Source organism: Haliotis rufescens, unplaced genomic scaffold (genome assembly GCF_023055435.1).
Source record: "Haliotis rufescens isolate VD_foot unplaced genomic scaffold, xgHalRufe1.0.p SCAF_164, whole genome shotgun sequence".
NCBI classification, from domain to species: domain Eukaryota; kingdom Metazoa; phylum Mollusca; class Gastropoda; order Lepetellida; family Haliotidae; genus Haliotis; species Haliotis rufescens.
In genome coordinates, this window is record NW_025963851.1 from 86,466 (window position 1) to 107,411 (window position 20,946).

A 20,946-nucleotide genomic window follows, 5' to 3' on the forward strand; every position below is an offset into this window, starting at 1 on the left:
ACCCGCGCCATCGACCTGGTGTACCTCGTGGAGGCCAGCACTCAAACCTTCTCTCTATGGAACGACGTCCTCAACTTCCTCATTGGCGCCTCCGACACCTTCCCCGTCAGCGTGGTCACATTTGGTCAGCAGACGGTGTCCCAGGTCCGGTTCAACAGCTACACTACCAAGATAGAGCTGTTCACATCCATCCACAATCTCCAGCCTCGGAGAGGGCCTGCTGATCTCGCAACGGTCCTGCAGGATGTGGACTCCGTGTTTCCAGGTGCCCGCAGAGGAAGACCTGAAGCCAAAAAGGTCGCAAGTCCTTGTCATGGCGCAGATGATAACACGATATCTTTTGGTCATTGGTGTTTTGGATAGCTGTCTGTCATGTTAGGTGACAGTAGAGAGTGTTTTCAGCGGCAGAAAATGTTTGAAGGGCGAGTAAAATGCCAGGACATGCTTGATCGTTCTCCAGTTTTGGGATGGGAACGCTTCTGGAAGGCCAATGTCTGAAAACACCGAATTCCAGCCTCTTATTATTAGGTGGTTTAATGATATGTGAGGGAGTGAGTTAAAATTTTACATCGCATCGGCAATATTGCGGCCCTATTGCGATTATAATGAAATGTTGTCTTGCATTCTGACGGCATGTCTAAATTCTTGTTTTACAGGTAAGATTATATTTTACGAGTATCCCACCATATACTGTAGAATCAGTGGTAGTAATATGTGTATCACGAAGCTATGCCCCTTGCGTTTTGCTTTGGTGAACACAATTATTGAGCTTGTTGATGAATTACACGTTAGGTGCCACCCTTAGGCATATGTATGTACAATATCAAAGGGACCTTTGTAAGCCTCTCGGTGATGCGCCCACAAGAGTAGAAACGTCACCCTGCACGACTGTAGGAATACCCATACTTATGCACGAAGGCCACATTGTGGTTGTCCGAGGGCTGTAATTAGATCATTGATAAAATAAGAAAAAACAAGCAGAGATTTCACTACCTTGGCTAACACCTTATTGAATCGTATATCCGTCTGGCTGTTCCCCCTAGTAAGAAATATAATCCTAAGTGTTTGTATAACAAAGTTGTAGTAGTTGCCCTGTTTTACCTCTGGGGGGACGGGTGGCCCAGTCTAAGGCGCCGCGATTCGCTGTGCAGAGTTGCGTCCCTTGGGCACGAAAGAAACCTATGATTGTGGGTTCGAATCACGGTTCGACAGGTTTGTCAGCACTATACCCGTGCTCGTGAGTTTCACCGAGGTGGTAAACGTCTAACACCTGCACCACGTGGGGCTTTCCTCCCACATTAAGCTGACACGCCGTGATATAACTGAAATACTCGCTCACTCACTCACTAACTCACCCAAAACCCAACTCACTCACTCACTGTATTACCTTTCATGCTCTGTATTACCTCTTATGCCCTGTATTACCTATCATGCCCTGTATTACCTCTAATGCCCTGTATTACCTATCATGCCCTGTATTACCTCTAATGCCCTGTATTTCCTATCATGCCCTGTATTACCTCTAATGCCCTGTATTACCTCTAATGCCCTGTATTTCCTATCATGCCCTGTATTACCTCTAATGCCCTGTATTACCTCTAATGCCCTGTATTTCCTATCATGCCCTGTATTACATCTAATGCCCTGTATTACCTCTGATGCCCTGTACTACCTCTAATGCCCTGTACTACCTCTAATGCCATGTATTACCTCTAATGCTTGCCTTTTACCACGAATTACGAAAGCCATAAACTGCACGAGCATTTTGTTTTACTGTTTTCATGCATGACATTTTTTAACAAGTGTGAAAACAATGCCGTTTATCACTTTCAATCACTTTCAAATATTAATTATACCAGGTGTTCTCGAGAAGGTGAACGTATCCTGCCCCACAGGTGGCACCCGTCTGTTACAAAGTTAATTGTAATAACGTGATAAATTGTAATAAACTACGGAAAATGTTATAACACTGTAGTAAAATGTAATACTGTGGTAAACTGTAATAAAACCTGCTGTAAATTGTTATGACTGCACTGTGGTAAATTGTTATAAAAACTGCGGCAAATTGTAATTACATCTCTCATTCCTTCAGGCTCCAAACATAATTCGAGTTCCATGGTTTGTTCGACCAAAGCATGAGCAGTTCCAACCTCCAGCGAGTTTAACATGTTTAAGGAAAAAGAAAGCGATTTTGTTTAAATTTTGGTGATATCATGTGTGTGTGTCTGTGCCTGTAAAATAAGTCTAATTATTTCGAATGCTTCAATATATGAAACGAAATTCACGAAGTGTAGACTAGAGCAGTTTTGATTTTATTGTAATAAACACGCAAACAAATCAATCACAGGACCAAAAGCCAGATTTGACATCATTGGAACAAGCTCAAATAAGTAGACAATGCATGCAATGACAGGAATTGCATATGATTCCCAATATGAACTTATTTTGGGCGTTTATTTTATATGAAGCTATACTTTTGAAACATATGATCATCGTGGATTGCTGTATGTACAAGCACCATTGTCATGAATAGTACGACACCATATGTAAAAACATAGACCATCTAGAAAATATATACATAAGACATAATGCATCAGATAACAAAATGTTTCTTGGCTTAATAAGAAGAGGAACGATCAATCAAGCAGGTCACTATCAGCAGTGTTGTGTACTGACCAGTGCTGACCATAATAATAATTTGCATGGCTATGCACTGCGGCCGCTGGACAATAGAATTCATGGAGTGCGATGGGTTTGATGGATACATAGTAAATCATTTTTTGCATAAATCTACATTCTTCAAGGTAAAGAAAAGTTATGTAGAAATAGTGGTCCTGCAAACAGACACAGTCTTACATGTAGTTTATGTGAGCTTATTAAGCACCCTGAAATGATTCACATGCATGTCTACTTGAAGTACACGTTACATGCACGAGCGTTGGTTGATGTTCTAAGCCTCACGAAGAAGTAATTGCATATAACTGTTGTGGACACTACACAAGTCATATAGGTGTATCCACTAAACCATCCTCCAAAACAACACTCGAACCTTGCACTTTGTGCCACATTCCTGACCAAACATATTCCAATATTAGAATACAGAACCTTGATGTCTCCAAGTCCGATTATACTATTACCACATTATAATATTACCAAACGTCTCCATTTAAGAAGCATTTATATTCAAATCTAGCAAATAGAACGAGTCTTCAGTCAACGTCTTCAACACTCCAGGAGTCGTACCACGTCAGCACCGATCGCGACATTATCAGAGCGACCACCACGACTCTGAAACCTTTTCCCTGAAACAGAACATCAGAAAATATCTACTGCTGGAACCAATGTGAATTTATAGTGTTTTTGAGGGAAAGGCCGTTGATGTTTTGGAGGTGGAGGGGATGGGGGTGGAGGGGGTTTGTTTCATTGTTTAACAAATACTGGAGGCAATATTTTGACCGCAGAGTTTACATTTAAAATATAACTGTTCACTGGACCCATGGGATGTCCTGAAACAAATGTGTTGTGGTTCCTAACAATATTATCGGACCTTTAGTCGGTATAGTCAATGCTTTATCAACTGTTACCTGTAATGTGTGTTCCGTCCTGGTGCAGGCATACCTTTGCTTAAACCTAAGGTTAATACATTGGCGTACCTCCGAGACGTCTTGAAGATCATTTTTCACCCTGGATATCAAGCCTGAGCCTATTTCGGAAGCTTGACAACTGTTGCTGCTGAATATTATTATCCTTGTCTTTATTGCTGTTGTATTTATACTGCCATTGTACTTGTACTGCCATTTGATTTTGTACTGCCATTCCATTGTGTACTGTCAATGTAATTACTTTGAAGGAATTTGTATTAAATTGTAAACCTAGTTAATTTTATAATACAATTGGAAGTCGACACATAAAAGCATACATTATCCATATCACCATGTTCATTCTAGCTTTGCATAAATACATGTTGCTTTATCCCATTGCCTAAAAACATATAGTTTGATCCGTGCTTGAATTGACAAAGGAAATCTTATCATGAATCTTTTCTCAACCAGCAATTGTCCACACTAAATTAGGCAGCACATTTGACACAAGCTATTCAGGAAGATACATTAATTGATGGTAATTTTCTTTAATGTCGACTTTGAGCAGAGCCTAAATTTGTTTTGACATGAAAATGTTGCATATTGACACAGTTTTGTAGTCTACTTCCGGAATGGGCCTGTATAGGCTACCATTCATCGCAGCATATTTTAATTCTATACGCAGGATAAATACATTTATCATATAATGGGTAGGTTTCTTGGCAGGATAAAGCCAACGGATAAAAACGATATCCGTTGGGGTTATAAGCGGATAAGGATGCAAATTTTAAAGGTCAAGTAGGGACTACTTTCACTGTTTATAAACAAACATGTCGTCGCCCTCGTCATTCGGCGATCGAGTCAGAATTAACTATCGGGAATCTGGATAAACTATCATTATCAAAAGAACAGTCTAATATACTGAAAATCAGTGTCTAACTGTGACGTAGCTAAGGCATTTTATAAGTTTTGTCAACTTTGGAGATATAAATTTTGAAACAATTTTGCGAGGGCACTAGGCCTAGCCAAGCGAGATCATTAGCAACATCTGTGCTTGTAGACCTCTGCAGCTTGAAACCTTCTCCACAAATTAAAATAGTTGGATTTGGACGAAATATGTTTGAATTGTTACTTTGTTACGTTTTGTCGCTGTGTGTACATCTGACTACACTTCTTAACGTTATGACAGGACAGACCGACTGCCAACAACGTCTGACCGTGGCCGTGACGTCTCATAGACTAGGGTTAGAGTAGCTTCCCTTTGACAAAGGGCAGTTACTCTAGCGGACAGACCGATGGATTGCCGCGAAAGGCAATTAAAAACTAGTATTGTTGTTGCTTCGCCACTGTATAAGAAACAGTTTTCAGTTGGAACTAAATTGGCTACTTGCACTGTCCGACTGACACATCACCTAGCCTGTGATGTAATAAATATCAATGCGCGCATTCCAGGAAAACTCGCAGTGTTTCGGTAATGTTTGTGACAGAGGGAAAGCGATTTTGAAGCACAGAATTAAAGAATGACATTATATGATAAAGAGGTTATCACGCTTGTGTGTTTGGGGATGGTAAATATCCTGTATTAGGAATAAACACTATGTATTTAGCTCGCCAAGGCTCGCTAAATACAATGTTTGTGGTTTGTGATTGTTCATAAATGCCATGTGTGCATCTTGCATCAATAATATGGAGGAATGATCGTCGATAATGGAATAATTTGGCCAATAATAGCATTGGCCAGTCTTGGCCTGGACCGGTCCGGCTTTAAAGCAATCCCCTCGCTGGGTGTATTCAGTATGGTGATACTACTGACTCAACACTAGCCTCCAATCTGGTCACCGTCTACCCCGACAATGACTCACAGTCTCATCAAAATGAATGAATATGTTTACAATTATTAGTGGAATCCCTCATCCAAGTGGTAGCCCTAGCAGCGGTCCCATACACTTGTATCGAGTTGTTTCAAGCTATGTCATCTCAGAACCATGTCAAATACAATATGTCATATACAATTTTCAAATAGTTTTTCTATCTCAACATTACAAGAACAATGATTCATCAGTATCGGTATAATTCTGTACACTGCAGGTCGCCCTTAAAAGATCTGGTACAGAACGTTTTATCAACAGTTGATGCCAATTTTCTAACGATCAACACCCTCATCTTATTATGCAACTGGATATTACACAACACACCAAGTTAAAGCCTCAAAGTGTATTCAAGCCTCCCCCACTATAACACACATACGTTATGTAAGCCTTCCCCCAAAACATACGTACGTTATGCAAGCCTTCCCACTTTAATTTATCACCCGTATGTTATGCAAGCCTCTCTCACTATATCACACTTACAGTATTCAAGCCTCTCCCACTATAACACACATACGTTATGCAAGCCTCTCCCACTATAACACACATACCGTATTCAAGCCTCTCCCACTATAACACACATACGTTATGCAAGCCTCTCCCACTATAACACACATACCGTATTCAAGCCTCCCCCACAATAACACACATACCGTAATCAAGCCTCCCCCACTATAACACACATACTGTATTCAAGCCTCCACCACTAAAACACGCATACTGTATTCAAGCCTCCAACACGATAACACACATACTGTATTCAAGCCTCTCCCACTATAACACGTATACCGTATTCAAGCCTCCCCCACAATAACATACATACCGTATTCAAGGCTCCCCTGCTATAACACACATTCGTTATGCAAGTTTCTCCCATTCCGAGTTCGAACTTAACCCCAGCAACCCGTGATTGTCGTACGAGGCGATTTTATGGATCAGGTGGTCAGGTTCGGTGACTTAATAGAACGGGTGGTCAGGTTCGGTGACTAAATAGATCGGGTGATCAGGCTCGGTGAGTAAATAGATCGGGTCGTCTGGTTCAGTGACTAAATAGATCGGGCAGTCAGGCTCAGTTACTAAATAGATCGGGTGGTCAGACTCGGTGACTTAATAGATCAGGTGGTCAGGCTCGGTGACTAAATAGATCAGGTGGTCAGGTTCGGTGACTAAATAGATCGGGTGGTCAGGCGCGGTGACTAAATAGATCGGGTGATCTTTGTGGATATCACACAAGCAGGTTTTTCAAAGGCCTGAGTGTTAGACCGGCTGCAACTTGAAGACATTTAGAATGTATTCTTTTCATAATATTTATTTTTTTTAAATCCCCAAATGTCAAAACCATACTTCAAAATCGGAGCAATCGTTGAGAATGACATTATGTCATAAGAGATCAGTACGCTCGTGTGTATCCGTATCGTCAATATATTCCTACAATATGACATTGGGGTTACACACGAAGGTAATAATTCATATATCCTTTTACGTCCCTCGAGCCTCAAGTGCAAACAACAGCTTGTGATAACATAATATCAAATATTCATAATTAATTCTTTTAAGATAAGGGCTTGCAACAGGGAAAACCAGACATAACCTTGCAGAAGTTCGATTTATCATCTAGGTCCACCATGACGTCCTATCTATAGCTATCTTTAACCTTTTCTGTCATATGACCCAACATCACCAGTTTGTCCTGAACCTGAGATGACATATTTTGACTTGTTTCTGAGCTTATCAACAAACCTCTCCCAGCCCGCATTACGTCTCCACCGAGAGACGGTGTCAGGACACAAGGTGAGTTGGAGTGCTACACAGCATTTAGTATTGGTCGTGGTAAGTGACTGTTAAAGAAGGGGGAGGGGTAAAATAATTGTTTTGATTAATATGAACATTTTTAAGGGACAGAGCATTTATTATAGGGTGGGGAGGGGAAATGAAACATATCCCCTCTCCAAACCTAATTGCACTATATGACCAATCCCTTATTTTAAATGTATACACAATATTACGTTGTTTAGATATGTTGAATGTATGCTGTATTACACGGGGTGTTCATTGGCGAACGTAATTGAATGGTGTTAAAAACTGATGACCTTATGTTCTACCACCCTCACACCCAGTGTCCTATATCTCCATTCTAGCATGATCATCTTATTATGGAGAATGGGGCACTAGTGGTCCAGTCGTCTTTAGGCGCCGCGATTCGCTGTGCAGAGTTGCGTCCCTTGGGAACGCCAGATATCTATGATTGTGGGTTCGAATACCGGCTCGCCCCGATTATGTTTCTAGGTTTTTCAGCACCATACCCGTCCTCGTGGGTCTCACCGAAGTGTTAAACGTCTGAGACTTGCATCACTTCGGGCTTTCCTCTCACATTAAGCTGACACGCCGTGATATAACTAGAATACTGTTAAAAGCGGCGTTAAACCCACTCACTCACTATTATGGAGAATACAGAAGGGACATCCTATGTCTAGACGTGTGTTGTGTGAAAGTGAGACATTGTCTTGTTGAAGAGATCATTAACAGTCCATCCCTCATTTAGTCTTATCCTCAGTGGCGATCTGTTAATTAATTATATACTTTCTTTTGCCCACTAGTTTATTATAGGTAAAACAAATGTTTACGCAAGATGTGGTCAGGTGGGCCAGACACCAAACTGAGATGGTGTTCCCAAGACTTCCTCACAGAATGCCGATCTGAAACATTGCCGCTTTTGCAGCCAAATTGTTACTGTAGTCTATGAATTTTGGTGCTGAGTATAAAACCATCTGCTATATTAGGAAATTTTAAATGTACACTTTTCAAATGATTTGTTTTATAAAATCCCCAAAATTTCGAATCATACTTTAAAGTCGGGGCAAGCGTTGTGCTAATTCACATATAGTCAAGGGGACAGCTATTTTACTTTATTGTTTTGTTTTGAATACCCTGCTGATATGTTTTCCGGTGAGGTATGCTCTGTGGAATTACAGAATATAAGAACAAATAATACATCTCCCATTAGAGGTCGTCAATGTACATATGGGCTGAGTACAGATGACGATTGGAGTAGTCTATTATTCTATAGGTAGATTCATTTTGGCCCCTTTTTTAAGTACTCATGATGTGAGTGAGCGGAATAAATTACAAACAGACTCTAACTAGCACTCCTTCACTGAACAAACCAATCTGATTTTGTGTCTATATAGCTAGTTGGTTTATAATTCGTTTGTAATTCAAACTATGAACAAAATTGATTATACGACTGTTGGTATTGGTCAGAAATTGGTCATTTAGTTCGTGTATTTGTTTCAAAGTAAACCGTGTACACGCAACCTGCAGTCTTTTTAGGCATTGTAAACTCAACACTAAAATCTGTCAGTTATCCTCGACATGGGCTGGAAGAACGTTTACAAAGATTCTTAATATGAATTGTCAATAAAATAACTTCCTACACACGGAAGCTCGATACACTAATTACTATATCAGTTCTCTAGTGAGTTAATTACCATATCATCCAAAGGTCGTACGACTGTGATGTTCTGCTTCACACACAAAGACGACCATAGATCAAGGTGATGTGAACAATGGTTGTATCACTGCTGTTTGTTGGATAAAGATACCACGTCAATTACACTCAGTTTGTAGTCAGTTAGGAGACTGTCACCGTCAGTGGTTGGGATGACCCTGTCTATATACTCCTATCATTAACATTATACATAATGACTCGTGAGTTAAATACCTTTGAACGGTTGGGTGTTGTCAATACGTGCCGGTTTCTGTCCAAGGTTAATCTCCCTGCTGTCAGGCGGGGCTGGTGATTGGGCGTCTGTACTCGAGTCAAAGGTTTATCTCTGAATGTATTGTAGCTGTTGCAGGTTGGGGGACGCTAGATCTGTTGAGTGGTTAACGTTCCGTGGTTCGATCCCAGCGTGGACATAGATTGTTAACACACCCGTCTTGATCTAATTATAAGGTATGTGGTCTCTGGTTTTACAGACATTTATCGTCGTAACACATGCACAATCTCTTTATCAGTTGCCTTATTCTTATTCTTTTGTCGGTAGTGGCTATCATTGGAGTACGACGTCGGACACGTGTATGGGTGCGTGACACTTGAATGCATGATCCAAGTATACAGGACTTTGTTACTTGTGATAGTTTAACTGTTATAGATATGCCGTGTGAGGCCAAAGAAGCCATGAGCAAGTATACTCTTCAAAATAAGAAACGCAATACGAACATTTTGGGCCATTTAAGCAATAGTAGCTGACAAAGAGGTGCACAATGAAGAGATTTAACTTTTGTGGTGTCAGTGACAAAGTTTGCGGATGAAAATGACTACAACAAGGACATGCAAACCATTAGTCGGGAAACACGTACGATTCGGAAAAAGGCACCCAGGGCATTAACAAAAGGGCGATTGAGCTGCACGTAGCCAGGAATTCCAATGTAAGGTCCAGCACCATCACAGTGCTATGGGATCGGTTTCAACAGCATGGGTCACCATGTGAACGGCCAAGGACGACAAAGAGTTACCACCCCCGCCCAAGATCGCTACATCCGACTGTACCACTTACATGAAAGCATAACCACAGCCACCTGAACCGCATCCCAAATACCCGAACTACGCAGAATCTCCGAACACATTGTACGAAACCGTTTAAGAGCAGCAGGTCAACAAGCAAGACGTCCTATTCGACGCGTCATATTAAGTCGACAACATCATCAACAACGACTGCATTGGTGTCGTCAACACCGGCTGTGGCCTCAACTGCGATGGATGTCTTGTTCAGCAACCAATGAAGATTTCGCCTCCGTCGAGGGGGTGGAAAAGCACTGGTCTACAGACTTCGGGGAGAACGTTTCACCGGAAACTGCGTACAGGAAGCGGACAGGTTGGGTGGGGGTAGTGTATTGATGTTGGGGGCTATCTCTCATCATGGCAGGACAGGTTTGGTGGGGGTAGCGTTATGATGTTGGGGCAATCTCTCATCACGGCAGGACAGGTTTGGTCCATATCCAGGGCAATCTTTCGACTCAACGATACATCAACGAAATTCTCCAACCACACGTCCTCCCAATTGCAGCCAACGGCAACGGTGTATTCCAGCAGGATAACGCTCGACCGCATACAGCACGGATCACAAAAGCCTTTCTACACAACAACAATGTTGATGTTCTCCCCTGGACCCCACATCCCCGTATTTGAACCCGATAGAGCACCTATGTGTGTGTAGAGAGTGTGTGTGTGTGTGTGAGAGAGAGAGACAGACAGACAGACAGAGAGAGCCTTAGAGAGACAGAGAGAGTCACAGTGAGATATATGCTTCCAATAAGTCTCATCTGTATATATGCCTTCGTACAATATATACTCAACAACAAAAGTTCCTGTGACACCAACATTGTAGTGTATTTTTCAAACAAGTAAAGTTTGGTTTTCAATATTGTAGTACATGTATGGAATCAAGCCACGAAAAGGCAACTACTACAGAAAAGCATGTATTCTATGCAAAGGTTGACCTATATGCAAGCCCCATGCATTTCATTACCCAAGAATGGGTATGAAACATGTGCGTTAACGGGATTCCATATGTATTGTTTAACATCGTGCTGACAACAAACACTCAGAAAAACAACACAATTACGCAATTATTCAACATTACGAAATGACACGCCTGTCCGAAAATGAGCGTCTGCGAGCCATCGGTATGCTTGAAGCAGGATCGAGTCAACGTGATGTTGCAAGACAATTTAACGTCCACAGAAACACCATTTGGTGTTTATGGCAACGTTGGCAACAAACGAATGCAGTCACGTCGCTGCCACGATGTGTTGCAAGACAATTTAACGTCAACCGAAACACAGACAAATACAGTCAGAGACCATCCTCAGAGTGGCAGGCCACGCGTAACCAATAATCGACAAGATAACTGGATTCGAACAACACACCTACGAAATCGATTCCAGCCAACAACAGTGACTGCAAGCAGCATCCCTGGCCTTGGACGAATATCTTCATAAACCGTACGTCGCCGCCTCCAATGTGCAGGGAGGTCGCCACGAAGACCCGCCAGATGTCCCATTTTGAGAGGAAACCACCGTCAATGACGTCTACAGTGGTGCAGACAGCATCTACGCTGGACGGCCATGCAGCGGGGTCAAGTTCTATTCACTGACGAGTCTCGTTTTAACAGCGATGTACGGATTCGAGTGTACCGACGTCGAGGTGAACGTTACGTCAATCATTGTGTCATGGAAGAAGATCGGTTCGGGGAGGCAGTGTTATGGTATGGGGTGGGATTACAGCAAGGCAGAGGACCCGTTTGATAGTGGTAGAGGGAAATCTTAATGGACAGCGCTACTGCGACGAGATGATCGGCCCTGTTGTTCTACCGTTTTTGCGTCGTCATGGCATTACCTTTCAACATGCCAACGCCCGGCCTCATATTGTTGACTTGTTCAGGAATCTCTTCAACAAAACAACGTGAATGTCATCCCCTTGCCGGTTCGCTCCCCTGATCTCTCACCAATCGAGCACATGTGGGATGAGATGGATCGGTGACTTCGACGTCAACCACGTGTTTCACAGACACTCCAGGAACATCGAAACATGCTCCAGCAGACAGATATCCCACAGGACTTTGTGCGACGCCTGGTCCATTCCAAGAGACGAAGACGTGTTGCTTGCATCGCAACCAGAGGTGGACACTATTGATTTGTAAATTGACGTTTTGGGATCATTTTTTTTTTTATGAAATCACGCATTTTCTGAAGTCAGTATGGCAAATTACACCATTTGAACACTTGCAGGAGTCTTTTATCTGTTGCAAACCGAAATTGTTCAGATTTGTGAAAACATAACTTTGCATTAAATCTTATTCAGTGTCACAGGAACTTTTGTTGTTCAGTATATATAATATCCACTTTTGACTATCATGCGGTTTCTTCCACTATGTTCATTTGGTTGTAGTACCAATTAACATATTGATGTTTGTGTGATGTATGTAAGTAATCATAATCATATTATTATTTTTAATCGGACGTTGTCATCCATATTTTTTTTAAATATTTGGAGAGAGACGCATTATGGAAAATAGAAGTATAATACACTTGATTATCAAGGATGTAGGCATTCGGAAAACGTTTAATGTATTTTTCTTACTTCGTTGGGTATACTCATCACGTGGCACCACCCCACAATTCAAATGCTACAGAAGTCAAGTCCATTCGCTAGGCCCTGTATGGCCAGTGAAGTGTGGATGGCGGCATGATTTAATCCTTTCAATAGATCTTCCAATTGCGAGGATCGATGCTCATGACCGGATTGTCTGGTCCAGACTCGATTATTTACAGAATGTCATCATATTGAATGAATATTGCTGAGTGAGGCGTTAAACAACAAACGAACAAAAACATCTTCAGTAGTTGACAAATCTACAGTAAACGGAATAATACTATAGCTCACCATTCTATTGTTTAATTTCTTTGTTTCTTGAGTTCCTTTCGACATGATATAAACTAACGTCCAAAAGAAACGACACTATCCATGTTTTTAAAATACTTTTGTTATAGGTGATTTATTTTATAGGAAAACATACTTAAACATATCCCTCGTATCAAACCCGATTTGGTCGGTGGGAAAAAGCAGGAAAATTTGACAACTGGTGTAAAACTTGTGCACTTTGCAAAAAACGATGTCAGGTGTTGTAGCACGTAATGCACGTGCAGATCTATTGTATAACACTGCTGACCCGACGCGTTAGGAACACAACACCAAAAAGCACACCAAAGAAATGGCACGTTTAACTGCAATAGAGAGGTAGAGAGCCGTCGGGATGGCCCAACAGGGAGCGACGCAAGCCGTCATTGCCAGAACGTTTGGATGCGCCCGTATAACCGTTACCAGGTTGATGCAACAGACCCGCCGAGAAGCGGAAGACCACGGGTGACCACGCCCAATCAAGACCGCTACATCCGGACGATTCACCTCCGAAACCGCTTCGTCACGTCGACACAGGAACAGTCGACAAACCGTGTACAGGAGCTACGAACCAATGGTATCAGAGCACATCTACCCTACCGAGGAGTGTTGTTGACACCTCAACATCGCCTCAACAGACTGATGAGGGCCAGGATGTGGGCAACAGGATGACTGGGCACGTGCTATGTTCTCTGATGAGAGCAGATTCTGTCTCTTCAGGAACAGAAGTGTTTAGCGCAGAATTGCATTCCTCAAGTGCGGGCATTTGGAGGCGGAGGTGTTATGGTCTGAGGGAATCTTTGGTGCCTTGAAAACGAGGCGCGTTGTTGTTCATGGTAACATAAATGCACACCGATATAGAGATAAATCTTGCGGCCTGTTGCGGAACCATTCATCCAGCAACAGCCCCGTGAAATCATTTTCCAGCACGTCAATGCGACGCCGGATGCGACGCAGAAGTTCCTTAACAACGTGAACATTCAGGTTTTACCACGGCCGTCATGCTCGCCGGACATGAACCCCATTGAACATTTATGGAACTATCTCGATGGCTAAATCAGAAGTCGCCCAGTGGCTCCGGTCAACAGCCAGCAACCGGAGCACTGCCTCTTTGACGAATGGAATGGCAACGTCATCCGACGTTTTGCGTCATCGGCCAAACGACGTGTTCTGTCTTGCATTAATGGTTGACATACTCGATATCAACGTGGCATTATGATGAGTATTCTGACATTTATCACACTTGCCTCGTCATGTGCTATGACTGTGACTTTCATTGTTTTCCACACGCTTCCCTAAGGTAACTTTTGAATAAAATGAAGTTTTGTGCACATGATTTTAAATAAGACATTCTCCCTTTCGCCAATGCCCTGTTGCAAGTCCCTATTGTGTATGACGTAATTGTAAATATTTGATGTTATGTTAACACTAACTGCATCGAGTGTTTTATTGTTGAGGACAGCGGTTGTCATTGGTCATAGAAAATATTACCCTTGTGTGTTTTGTCTATATCATATAGTAGGAAAATAACTTGTATTATGGAACCTTTGGTTGTAACATACCTACATGTATTGCATCACTTCGGGATTTCCTCCCACATTAAGCAGATACGCCCAGGCGTAATTGGAACAATATACACTCTAGCTTGATAACAGTGTGAGAATCTACATAGAAACGTCGCTAAATGCAATTCGCCAAAGCATAATGTATATAAAGTTGTATGTTTTTTCTTTACTCCCTAACTTCAAGAATGTCAACTGAATGACTGTTCAAAGGGGCGTTAAATCCAACTCACTCACTCATTTATAGAGGACGGACAGTTCAGAGAAACCCGCGTTACTTTTCACAAACTCAGGTCACTTGTTCAGTGTTTAAAATAGAGATGTATTTTACATGCATCATGATTGGTCACTACTGTCAATATTAACTATATTGTCATTGCTATCAGATATTCAGTATTTCCAAATCTGCACATCACACAATAAAACATGTATTAACCATTAATTACCAGTCCCTAAAATACGTAAATGATCTTAAACAGTATATATTCCTTTGTTTCAGATGGCAGCCGCCAGAAAGCTGGATAGTCTGAACGAGAACTTCTTGACCTGTTCCATATGTACGGAGGGATACAAAGACCCCTGTACTCTGACCTGTGGCCACACCCTCTGTAAGGACTGCCTGGGGAAATTCCTGAAAACCAGACAAGACGCCATCAGAGCCAAGTCCATCCCGTGTCCCTACTGTCGTCAGATGACCGGAGTTCCCCAGCCTGACAGACCAGTGGAGGAGTGGGTGAAACAGATCAAGCCAAGTTTCCTCATACAGGGACTTCTGGACACTCTGGCCTGTGGGGGAAATACTGATCATGGTAAGTAAATGTGATCTAGAAGAAACGGATATTCTCCCTGAAGCGGGAGATCCCTGGCCGCATCTTACCCAACGACGTAAAAGAGGGTATTGATTATTGCTCTGCCAGGTGCTCGAGATTAAAGGTATACAAGTGGGACTGGTGGGCTCGTAGTCAGTAAACTGTGCGTGCGTGGGGTATCCATGTTAAACTCCACCATCTCAGTGAGCTGGTTCTATTAAACCAGCTTTGATATGGACTAGTAAAAGAAACGACACACACAAGCCCACAACCACTACATAAGTGCAATAATCTTGAGAGCGATGATAAACCTTTGTTTTGAATTATAACCTCGCTGATTCAGTTTCCACTGAATCCAAGAACCCAAAATAGAGTATCTTAAAGGAGAGAGACTGTGACGCTATCATCCAGCAGGTTCGCTTTCCTGAATGACCGAGGTAATACCAAACCAGGTTCAGTCTATGTACGTTCATGCAACATCCAAATGGTGATGGTAAACTGTTTATTGTAGATGAAAGTAATCAAGACGAAACTGAAGGGTCACCTATATTTTTCAGGATTATCTAGAATAAACCTTGGTCATTTCACTTTCGAAATCTATACATGTAGATTATCCCAAGGTGAGGAAACTTTCCGGACACTGAAAACGTTGAACCAAACAATGGTCAGAATTAACATTTATTCTTGATTCACCCTATGTATATTTATATGTTCCATTAAACGTTATCTCATTATTGTGTTAAATATTGCACGTTTGATGTGACAGGTTTATCCATGACTTGTTCAGATACAGAAAACCGTTGCCATCCCTGCCAGAACCTGGGAGAAAGTTATCCGGCCAACTCCTACTGTCAAGACTGTGATGTGCCGCTCTGTGAGAGATGTGTGAAGATGCATGCGTCTCTTCCTTCTATGTCAAACCACGTGATTGCTGACCTTGGTGAAACAGTGAAGGTCACTAGACGACAGAGGTGCACAGAACACAACGAAGTCATGGATTTCTGCTGCAGAGACTGTAATAAGGCAATTTGCCCAAAGTGTTGTATCATATACCACAGGAGATGCGACTCTGTGGTCACTATTCAGTCCATGATGTCTGAGATGAGAAGTGTTCTTACACACAATAAGGGATTGATCAAAGAGAGCTTTGACGACACGGAAAGATCACTTCAACAACAAAAATCACAGATTGATGTGATCAGTGACAACAAAGACAAAATAAAGTCACAGATCAGACAGGCCTCACAGAAAGCCATGGACGTGATTAAACAGAAGGAGAAACAGCTGCTGGAGGAGCTGAATGAGATGACAGAGAAGCAATCTGGGCCACTGAGGGGGCGGATAAAGTCGGGGGAAATAGACATGCAGATGTATCAACAATACATAGAATACATCACCCAGGTGTTGAAGTCTGGGAGTGAGACTGACATGTTTGACATTTACCAGATGTGTCAGTCTGGGGCAATCAAGGAGGCAACAGACAGGGATGTCACTTTCACAGGCAGCTTTCGTGATTCAAAACTTATATTTGTGAGTGAAATAGATGAGAGGAAATTACACAAGGATGTACAACGTGGTAGAATTCAACAGAACGTTTGTGACGTCATGGATACGCGACTTGAGTGGCACAGAGTGGCACATTTGACGTCATGTGCAGACAAGTGTTACACAAGACAGTCGCCATCAAGGTCGATGGCGACAGGGAGCAGCCATGTACATGTGACGTCACATTCCTGGTTGTGGATGGTGAGGAGACACTGGTGGTCACTGACTACAACAATACATGTCTGAAATCCTTCTACACAAAGAATAACACATCACGACACAGTAAACTGGATCTTCCAAGTAAACCATGCTCTGTGACGAGGCTGAGGGACAACCAGGTGGCTGTATCATTCTGGTCACACAATGAGATTGTAATAGTACGGGTGACCCCTGACCTGGTGCTACAGTCACATGTCACAACAAAGAAGGAGTACAAGTGTCTAACAGCTGTGCGTCCTTCAACATTAGCAGCAGGTTGTTGGAATCCTCCCTCTGTTGATATCCTGGATGTATCGGGGAGAGTGATGAGGTCAGTCAGTACATTCAACACTGGGAAGAACCTGATGCGTTACCCCAGCTTCCTCTGTGCTACAGACAGGGGCAACATCCTGGTGTCAGATGATGGCTCACACTCTGTCTACTGTATCACACCAGAGGGAGATGTTGTGTTCACCTACACCCCTACAGGAGAGAGGAGACTGAGTGGACCACGAGGTATCACAACTACCAGCACAGGACACATCCTGGTGGCGGACTGCTGGGCACACGAGGTGGTACTACTGACACCAGCAGGGGAGTTTGTCAGAGACCTGCTGACGTCACATGATGGACTACAGGATCCATACGGCTTGATGTTCTGTGACTGTAAACTGTATGTGGTGGAAACTAGTGGAGATGCTGTGAAGGTATTCAACTGCAGTATTCCCCAGTGAGACGCCAGGAAGCAAAACATACTCGGATCACAAACACGGGGAAATTGTTATGATGAAAATTCAGAAATATGCCCCAAATGAACAGTTTGTTTTGTGTAAAATACCTCAAACGCCAACCACATTTGGACATAGATTGCAGTAATTAGTGAATATGATAATACACCGCTTTTAGCAGTATTCGAGCAATACCCTTACAACAACGGGGTCGCGTTGACCAACTGAACTTGGGACATCGGCAGGACGAGCGAACGTTTGTTTCCGCATACGCATGACAAGCACATAATGAATTATTAGATTAGTTGTGGCTTTTTTAGATTAAATATGGGGACAAGACAAGAATTATGCAGGTCGTAGACATTTACAACTTTGGAGAAACCCAAAAGCACGGAAACAGTGCTGACAAACCTAGAAAATTAATCAGGGCGAATCTGGGATTCAAACCCACGACTATAGGTTCCTGTCACGTCCAAGGGACGCAACTACGTACCTCAAATCTCAGCGCCACAGGGTACCACATACGTTCTGTGAGGCAAAGGAATTTAACCCTGATTTTTGTACCTACTCAAATAGCTACACGTTCACTTACATTATCCAGGAAGACTGTTTACTGGCGTTACTATCAATAACTCTCGCTGATAATACTTTTACTTTATATGTTTTAAACATGTTTCAAGAAGTCTCTCGTAAACTTTACCAGACTGGATATTGTACAGTTTTATTGTTTCAATAAAATGTTATAGTTTTATTATGTACAATATGTGACACTATAATAAAATATATCTTATCTTATCTTATCTTACATCTACTAATGAATACATACGTCAGGTATTTGTCAGAGCTGATCGGAGAACCACTATCATAAATGTAAAAGTCATATTTCATGTATATTAAATAAACTTGTCAGTGACATACGCATTTTAATATCCCATTGGTGAGATTGTTTGTTGTTTTACGCCGCACTCAGAAACATCCCAGCTATAAAACAGCGGTCTGTAAATACTCGAGTCTGGAGTCAGCGAGCCTGCCGACCCGATTCTGTAGGTCGCCTCTTTCGAAAGGCACACTGAAATCTTCACGGGGTTGATAAGCCCTTGATGAAGTCAAGTTTCACTTTTAACTTTGTACAATATTTCTTCCATTGTTGTGCGTTTTGTCGCATATCTTCTCTTCCATGAGCGAGCTTCATAATTTAAATTCCATCTGAGTAAGTAAAGACAAATGAATTATCTCCCTTTGACCACGACGTAGTTGGTGTCAAATGCTCTATGAAGCAACACATTTCATATATGTTTCCAGGATATAAAAAAAGAAAGGATCTTGATTATATATATGTAAGTTATCATCTTTCAACGAAACGGGTTGGAACTGTCCACAAGTACCATTCACGCCATCGTTTGACAACAAAAGAAAGGCATTCTAAATGCGGAATTGTGTTATACATTAGTTAGCGGGCTACCTGATGTCGATCTTACAAACCCAATGCTTCAATTCTTAATGACATTCACTCGTGACAGTTTTGACAAAACAAAAGGCAACTATGCTTGTCGTGGGAGGCGACGAACGGGATCTGGTGGTCAGGCTCACTGACTTGGTTGATGCAATTCATCGTATCCCAATTGCGTGGATCGATGCTCATAATGTTCATCACTGGATAGTCTGTTCCAGACCCGAATATTTACAGACTGCCGTTATGTAGCTGGAATATTGCTGAGTTGGGCGTTAAACAACAAACAAAACTCTAGTTTGTGGTGAGGGAGGGAGTCAGTCATGCTTGGTTATAATGGTGACTGAGTGTTACAACGTGTGACACTGATTGTGTGTCATTGCTGCCCTCATCGAAAGTCGAGTGCAAGGATTGCTGTTAATAGAGCCCACGACACATATGGACCTGTGTCATTGCTGTCAGCCTGTGGGCTGCATGTCCCATACTCGACTGTTTGTATACAGGCTGATATCACTGAAATGTTGCTGACTGGGGGACGTCCATGTATCTCCATGTTCCCGCAGAGCTTCTCTGATGATCCCCGTTTGATGACCATACTTAATATATACACGTACAAGTACGGACAATGATATGGTGTTAAGTATTGTTGTTTGTGGTCACTCAGACATATCAGAATGTCTACACCAGTCATTAAGGTATGTTAATTTCTTAGTGCTTATTTATATGGACATACAAATATTTTCGTACAGGGAGCACGGTTAGCTGTGCAGAGTTGCGTCCCTTAGGGAAGCCAGAAACCAATGATTATGGTTGCGAATCCCGGTTGGCGGGGGATATAGAAATGGGATCCGTCCGTCCGTCCATCCGTCCGTCGCGTTTCCTTTACGGAGCATAATTCAGAAACCGTTCAGCCGTCATATAGCTGGAATATTGCCGAGTGCGGGGTTAAACAACAAACCAACCATAAACCTTTCAATATTTTTTCATCAAACTTTGCAGGCCGTCAAGTACATGCTGAACTGGTACCTTTTGCTATTTAGAAAATAAAGAAATGTTTATTTTTTACGTTTCCTTGGCAACAAGATGGACTTAGGTTCTGTGAGGGTAGGTTTCGTTTCCGGAGCATAACTCATAAACCGTTCAATATTTGTTCGAGAAACTTTGCAGGTTTGTCAGGTACATGCTGAACAGGTGCCTTTTGCTATTTAGAAATTTTAGAAATGTTTCCATGGCAGCAAGATGGACTTGCTCGGTTAAAAAAGGTTAGGGTTTGCTAATTTTAAAAACCACACTTCATAATTTTATGTAAATAAAAATCTCAGCCTACAACTGCATTTAAAAAGTGCACATTATTCATCCAATAGACTACTAGATACATTACTGCCCTGCTCACAACGCATCAAACAGACGGCTAAATACATTACTGCCCTGCTCACAACACATCCAATAGCCGCTAGATACATTACTGCCCTGCTCACAACACATCCACTAGCCTACTAGATACATTACTGGCCTACTCACAACACATGCAATAGCCGCTAGATACATTACTGCCCTGCTGACAACACATCCAATAGCCGCTAGATACATTACTGCCCTGCTCACAACACATCCAATAGCCGCTAGATACATTACTGCCCTGCTAACAACTGCTCACAACACATCCATTAGCCGCTAGATACATTACTGCCCTGCTCCCAACACATCCAATAGCCGCTAGATACATTACTGCCCTGCTCACAA

At 42.2% G+C, this 20,946-nt stretch overlaps 2 protein-coding genes across 2 annotated transcripts; both read left to right on the plus strand.

Annotated features, from left to right (window-relative positions):
- Positions 1–7,203: 7,203 nt before the first annotated feature.
- Positions 7,204–17,211, plus strand: LOC124128778 (E3 ubiquitin-protein ligase TRIM56-like). Its single transcript, XM_048397211.1, has 3 exons — positions 7,204–7,240; positions 14,973–15,282; positions 16,070–17,211. Exons 2-3 carry the CDS (start codon positions 14,973–14,975, stop codon positions 17,071–17,073), a joined length of 1,314 nt encoding a protein of 437 aa, XP_048253168.1. The 5' UTR covers positions 7,204–7,240; the 3' UTR covers positions 17,074–17,211.
- A 140-nt stretch (positions 17,212–17,351) lies between these two features.
- LOC124126800 (tripartite motif-containing protein 3-like) lies at positions 17,352–17,759 on the plus strand. Its single transcript, XM_048397205.1, has one exon. The coding sequence runs from the start codon at positions 17,352–17,354 to the stop codon at positions 17,757–17,759; it is 408 nt and encodes a 135-aa protein (XP_048253162.1).
- The last annotated feature ends 3,187 nt before the right edge of the window (positions 17,760–20,946 follow it).

Bases quoted from the DNA above. Each gene is read 5' to 3' on its own strand.
- LOC124128778 (XM_048397211.1), top strand. From the start codon at position 14,973: ATGGCAGCCGCCAGAAAGCTGGATAGTCTGAACGAGAACTTCTTGACC. The intron at 15,283-16,069 runs GTAAGTAAATGT...TGACTTGTTCAG, and splicing joins TGGGGGAAATACTGATCATG to ATACAGAAAACCGTTGCCAT.
- LOC124126800 (XM_048397205.1), top strand. From the start codon at position 17,352: ATGAGGTCAGTCAGTACATTCAACACTGGGAAGAACCTGATGCGTTAC.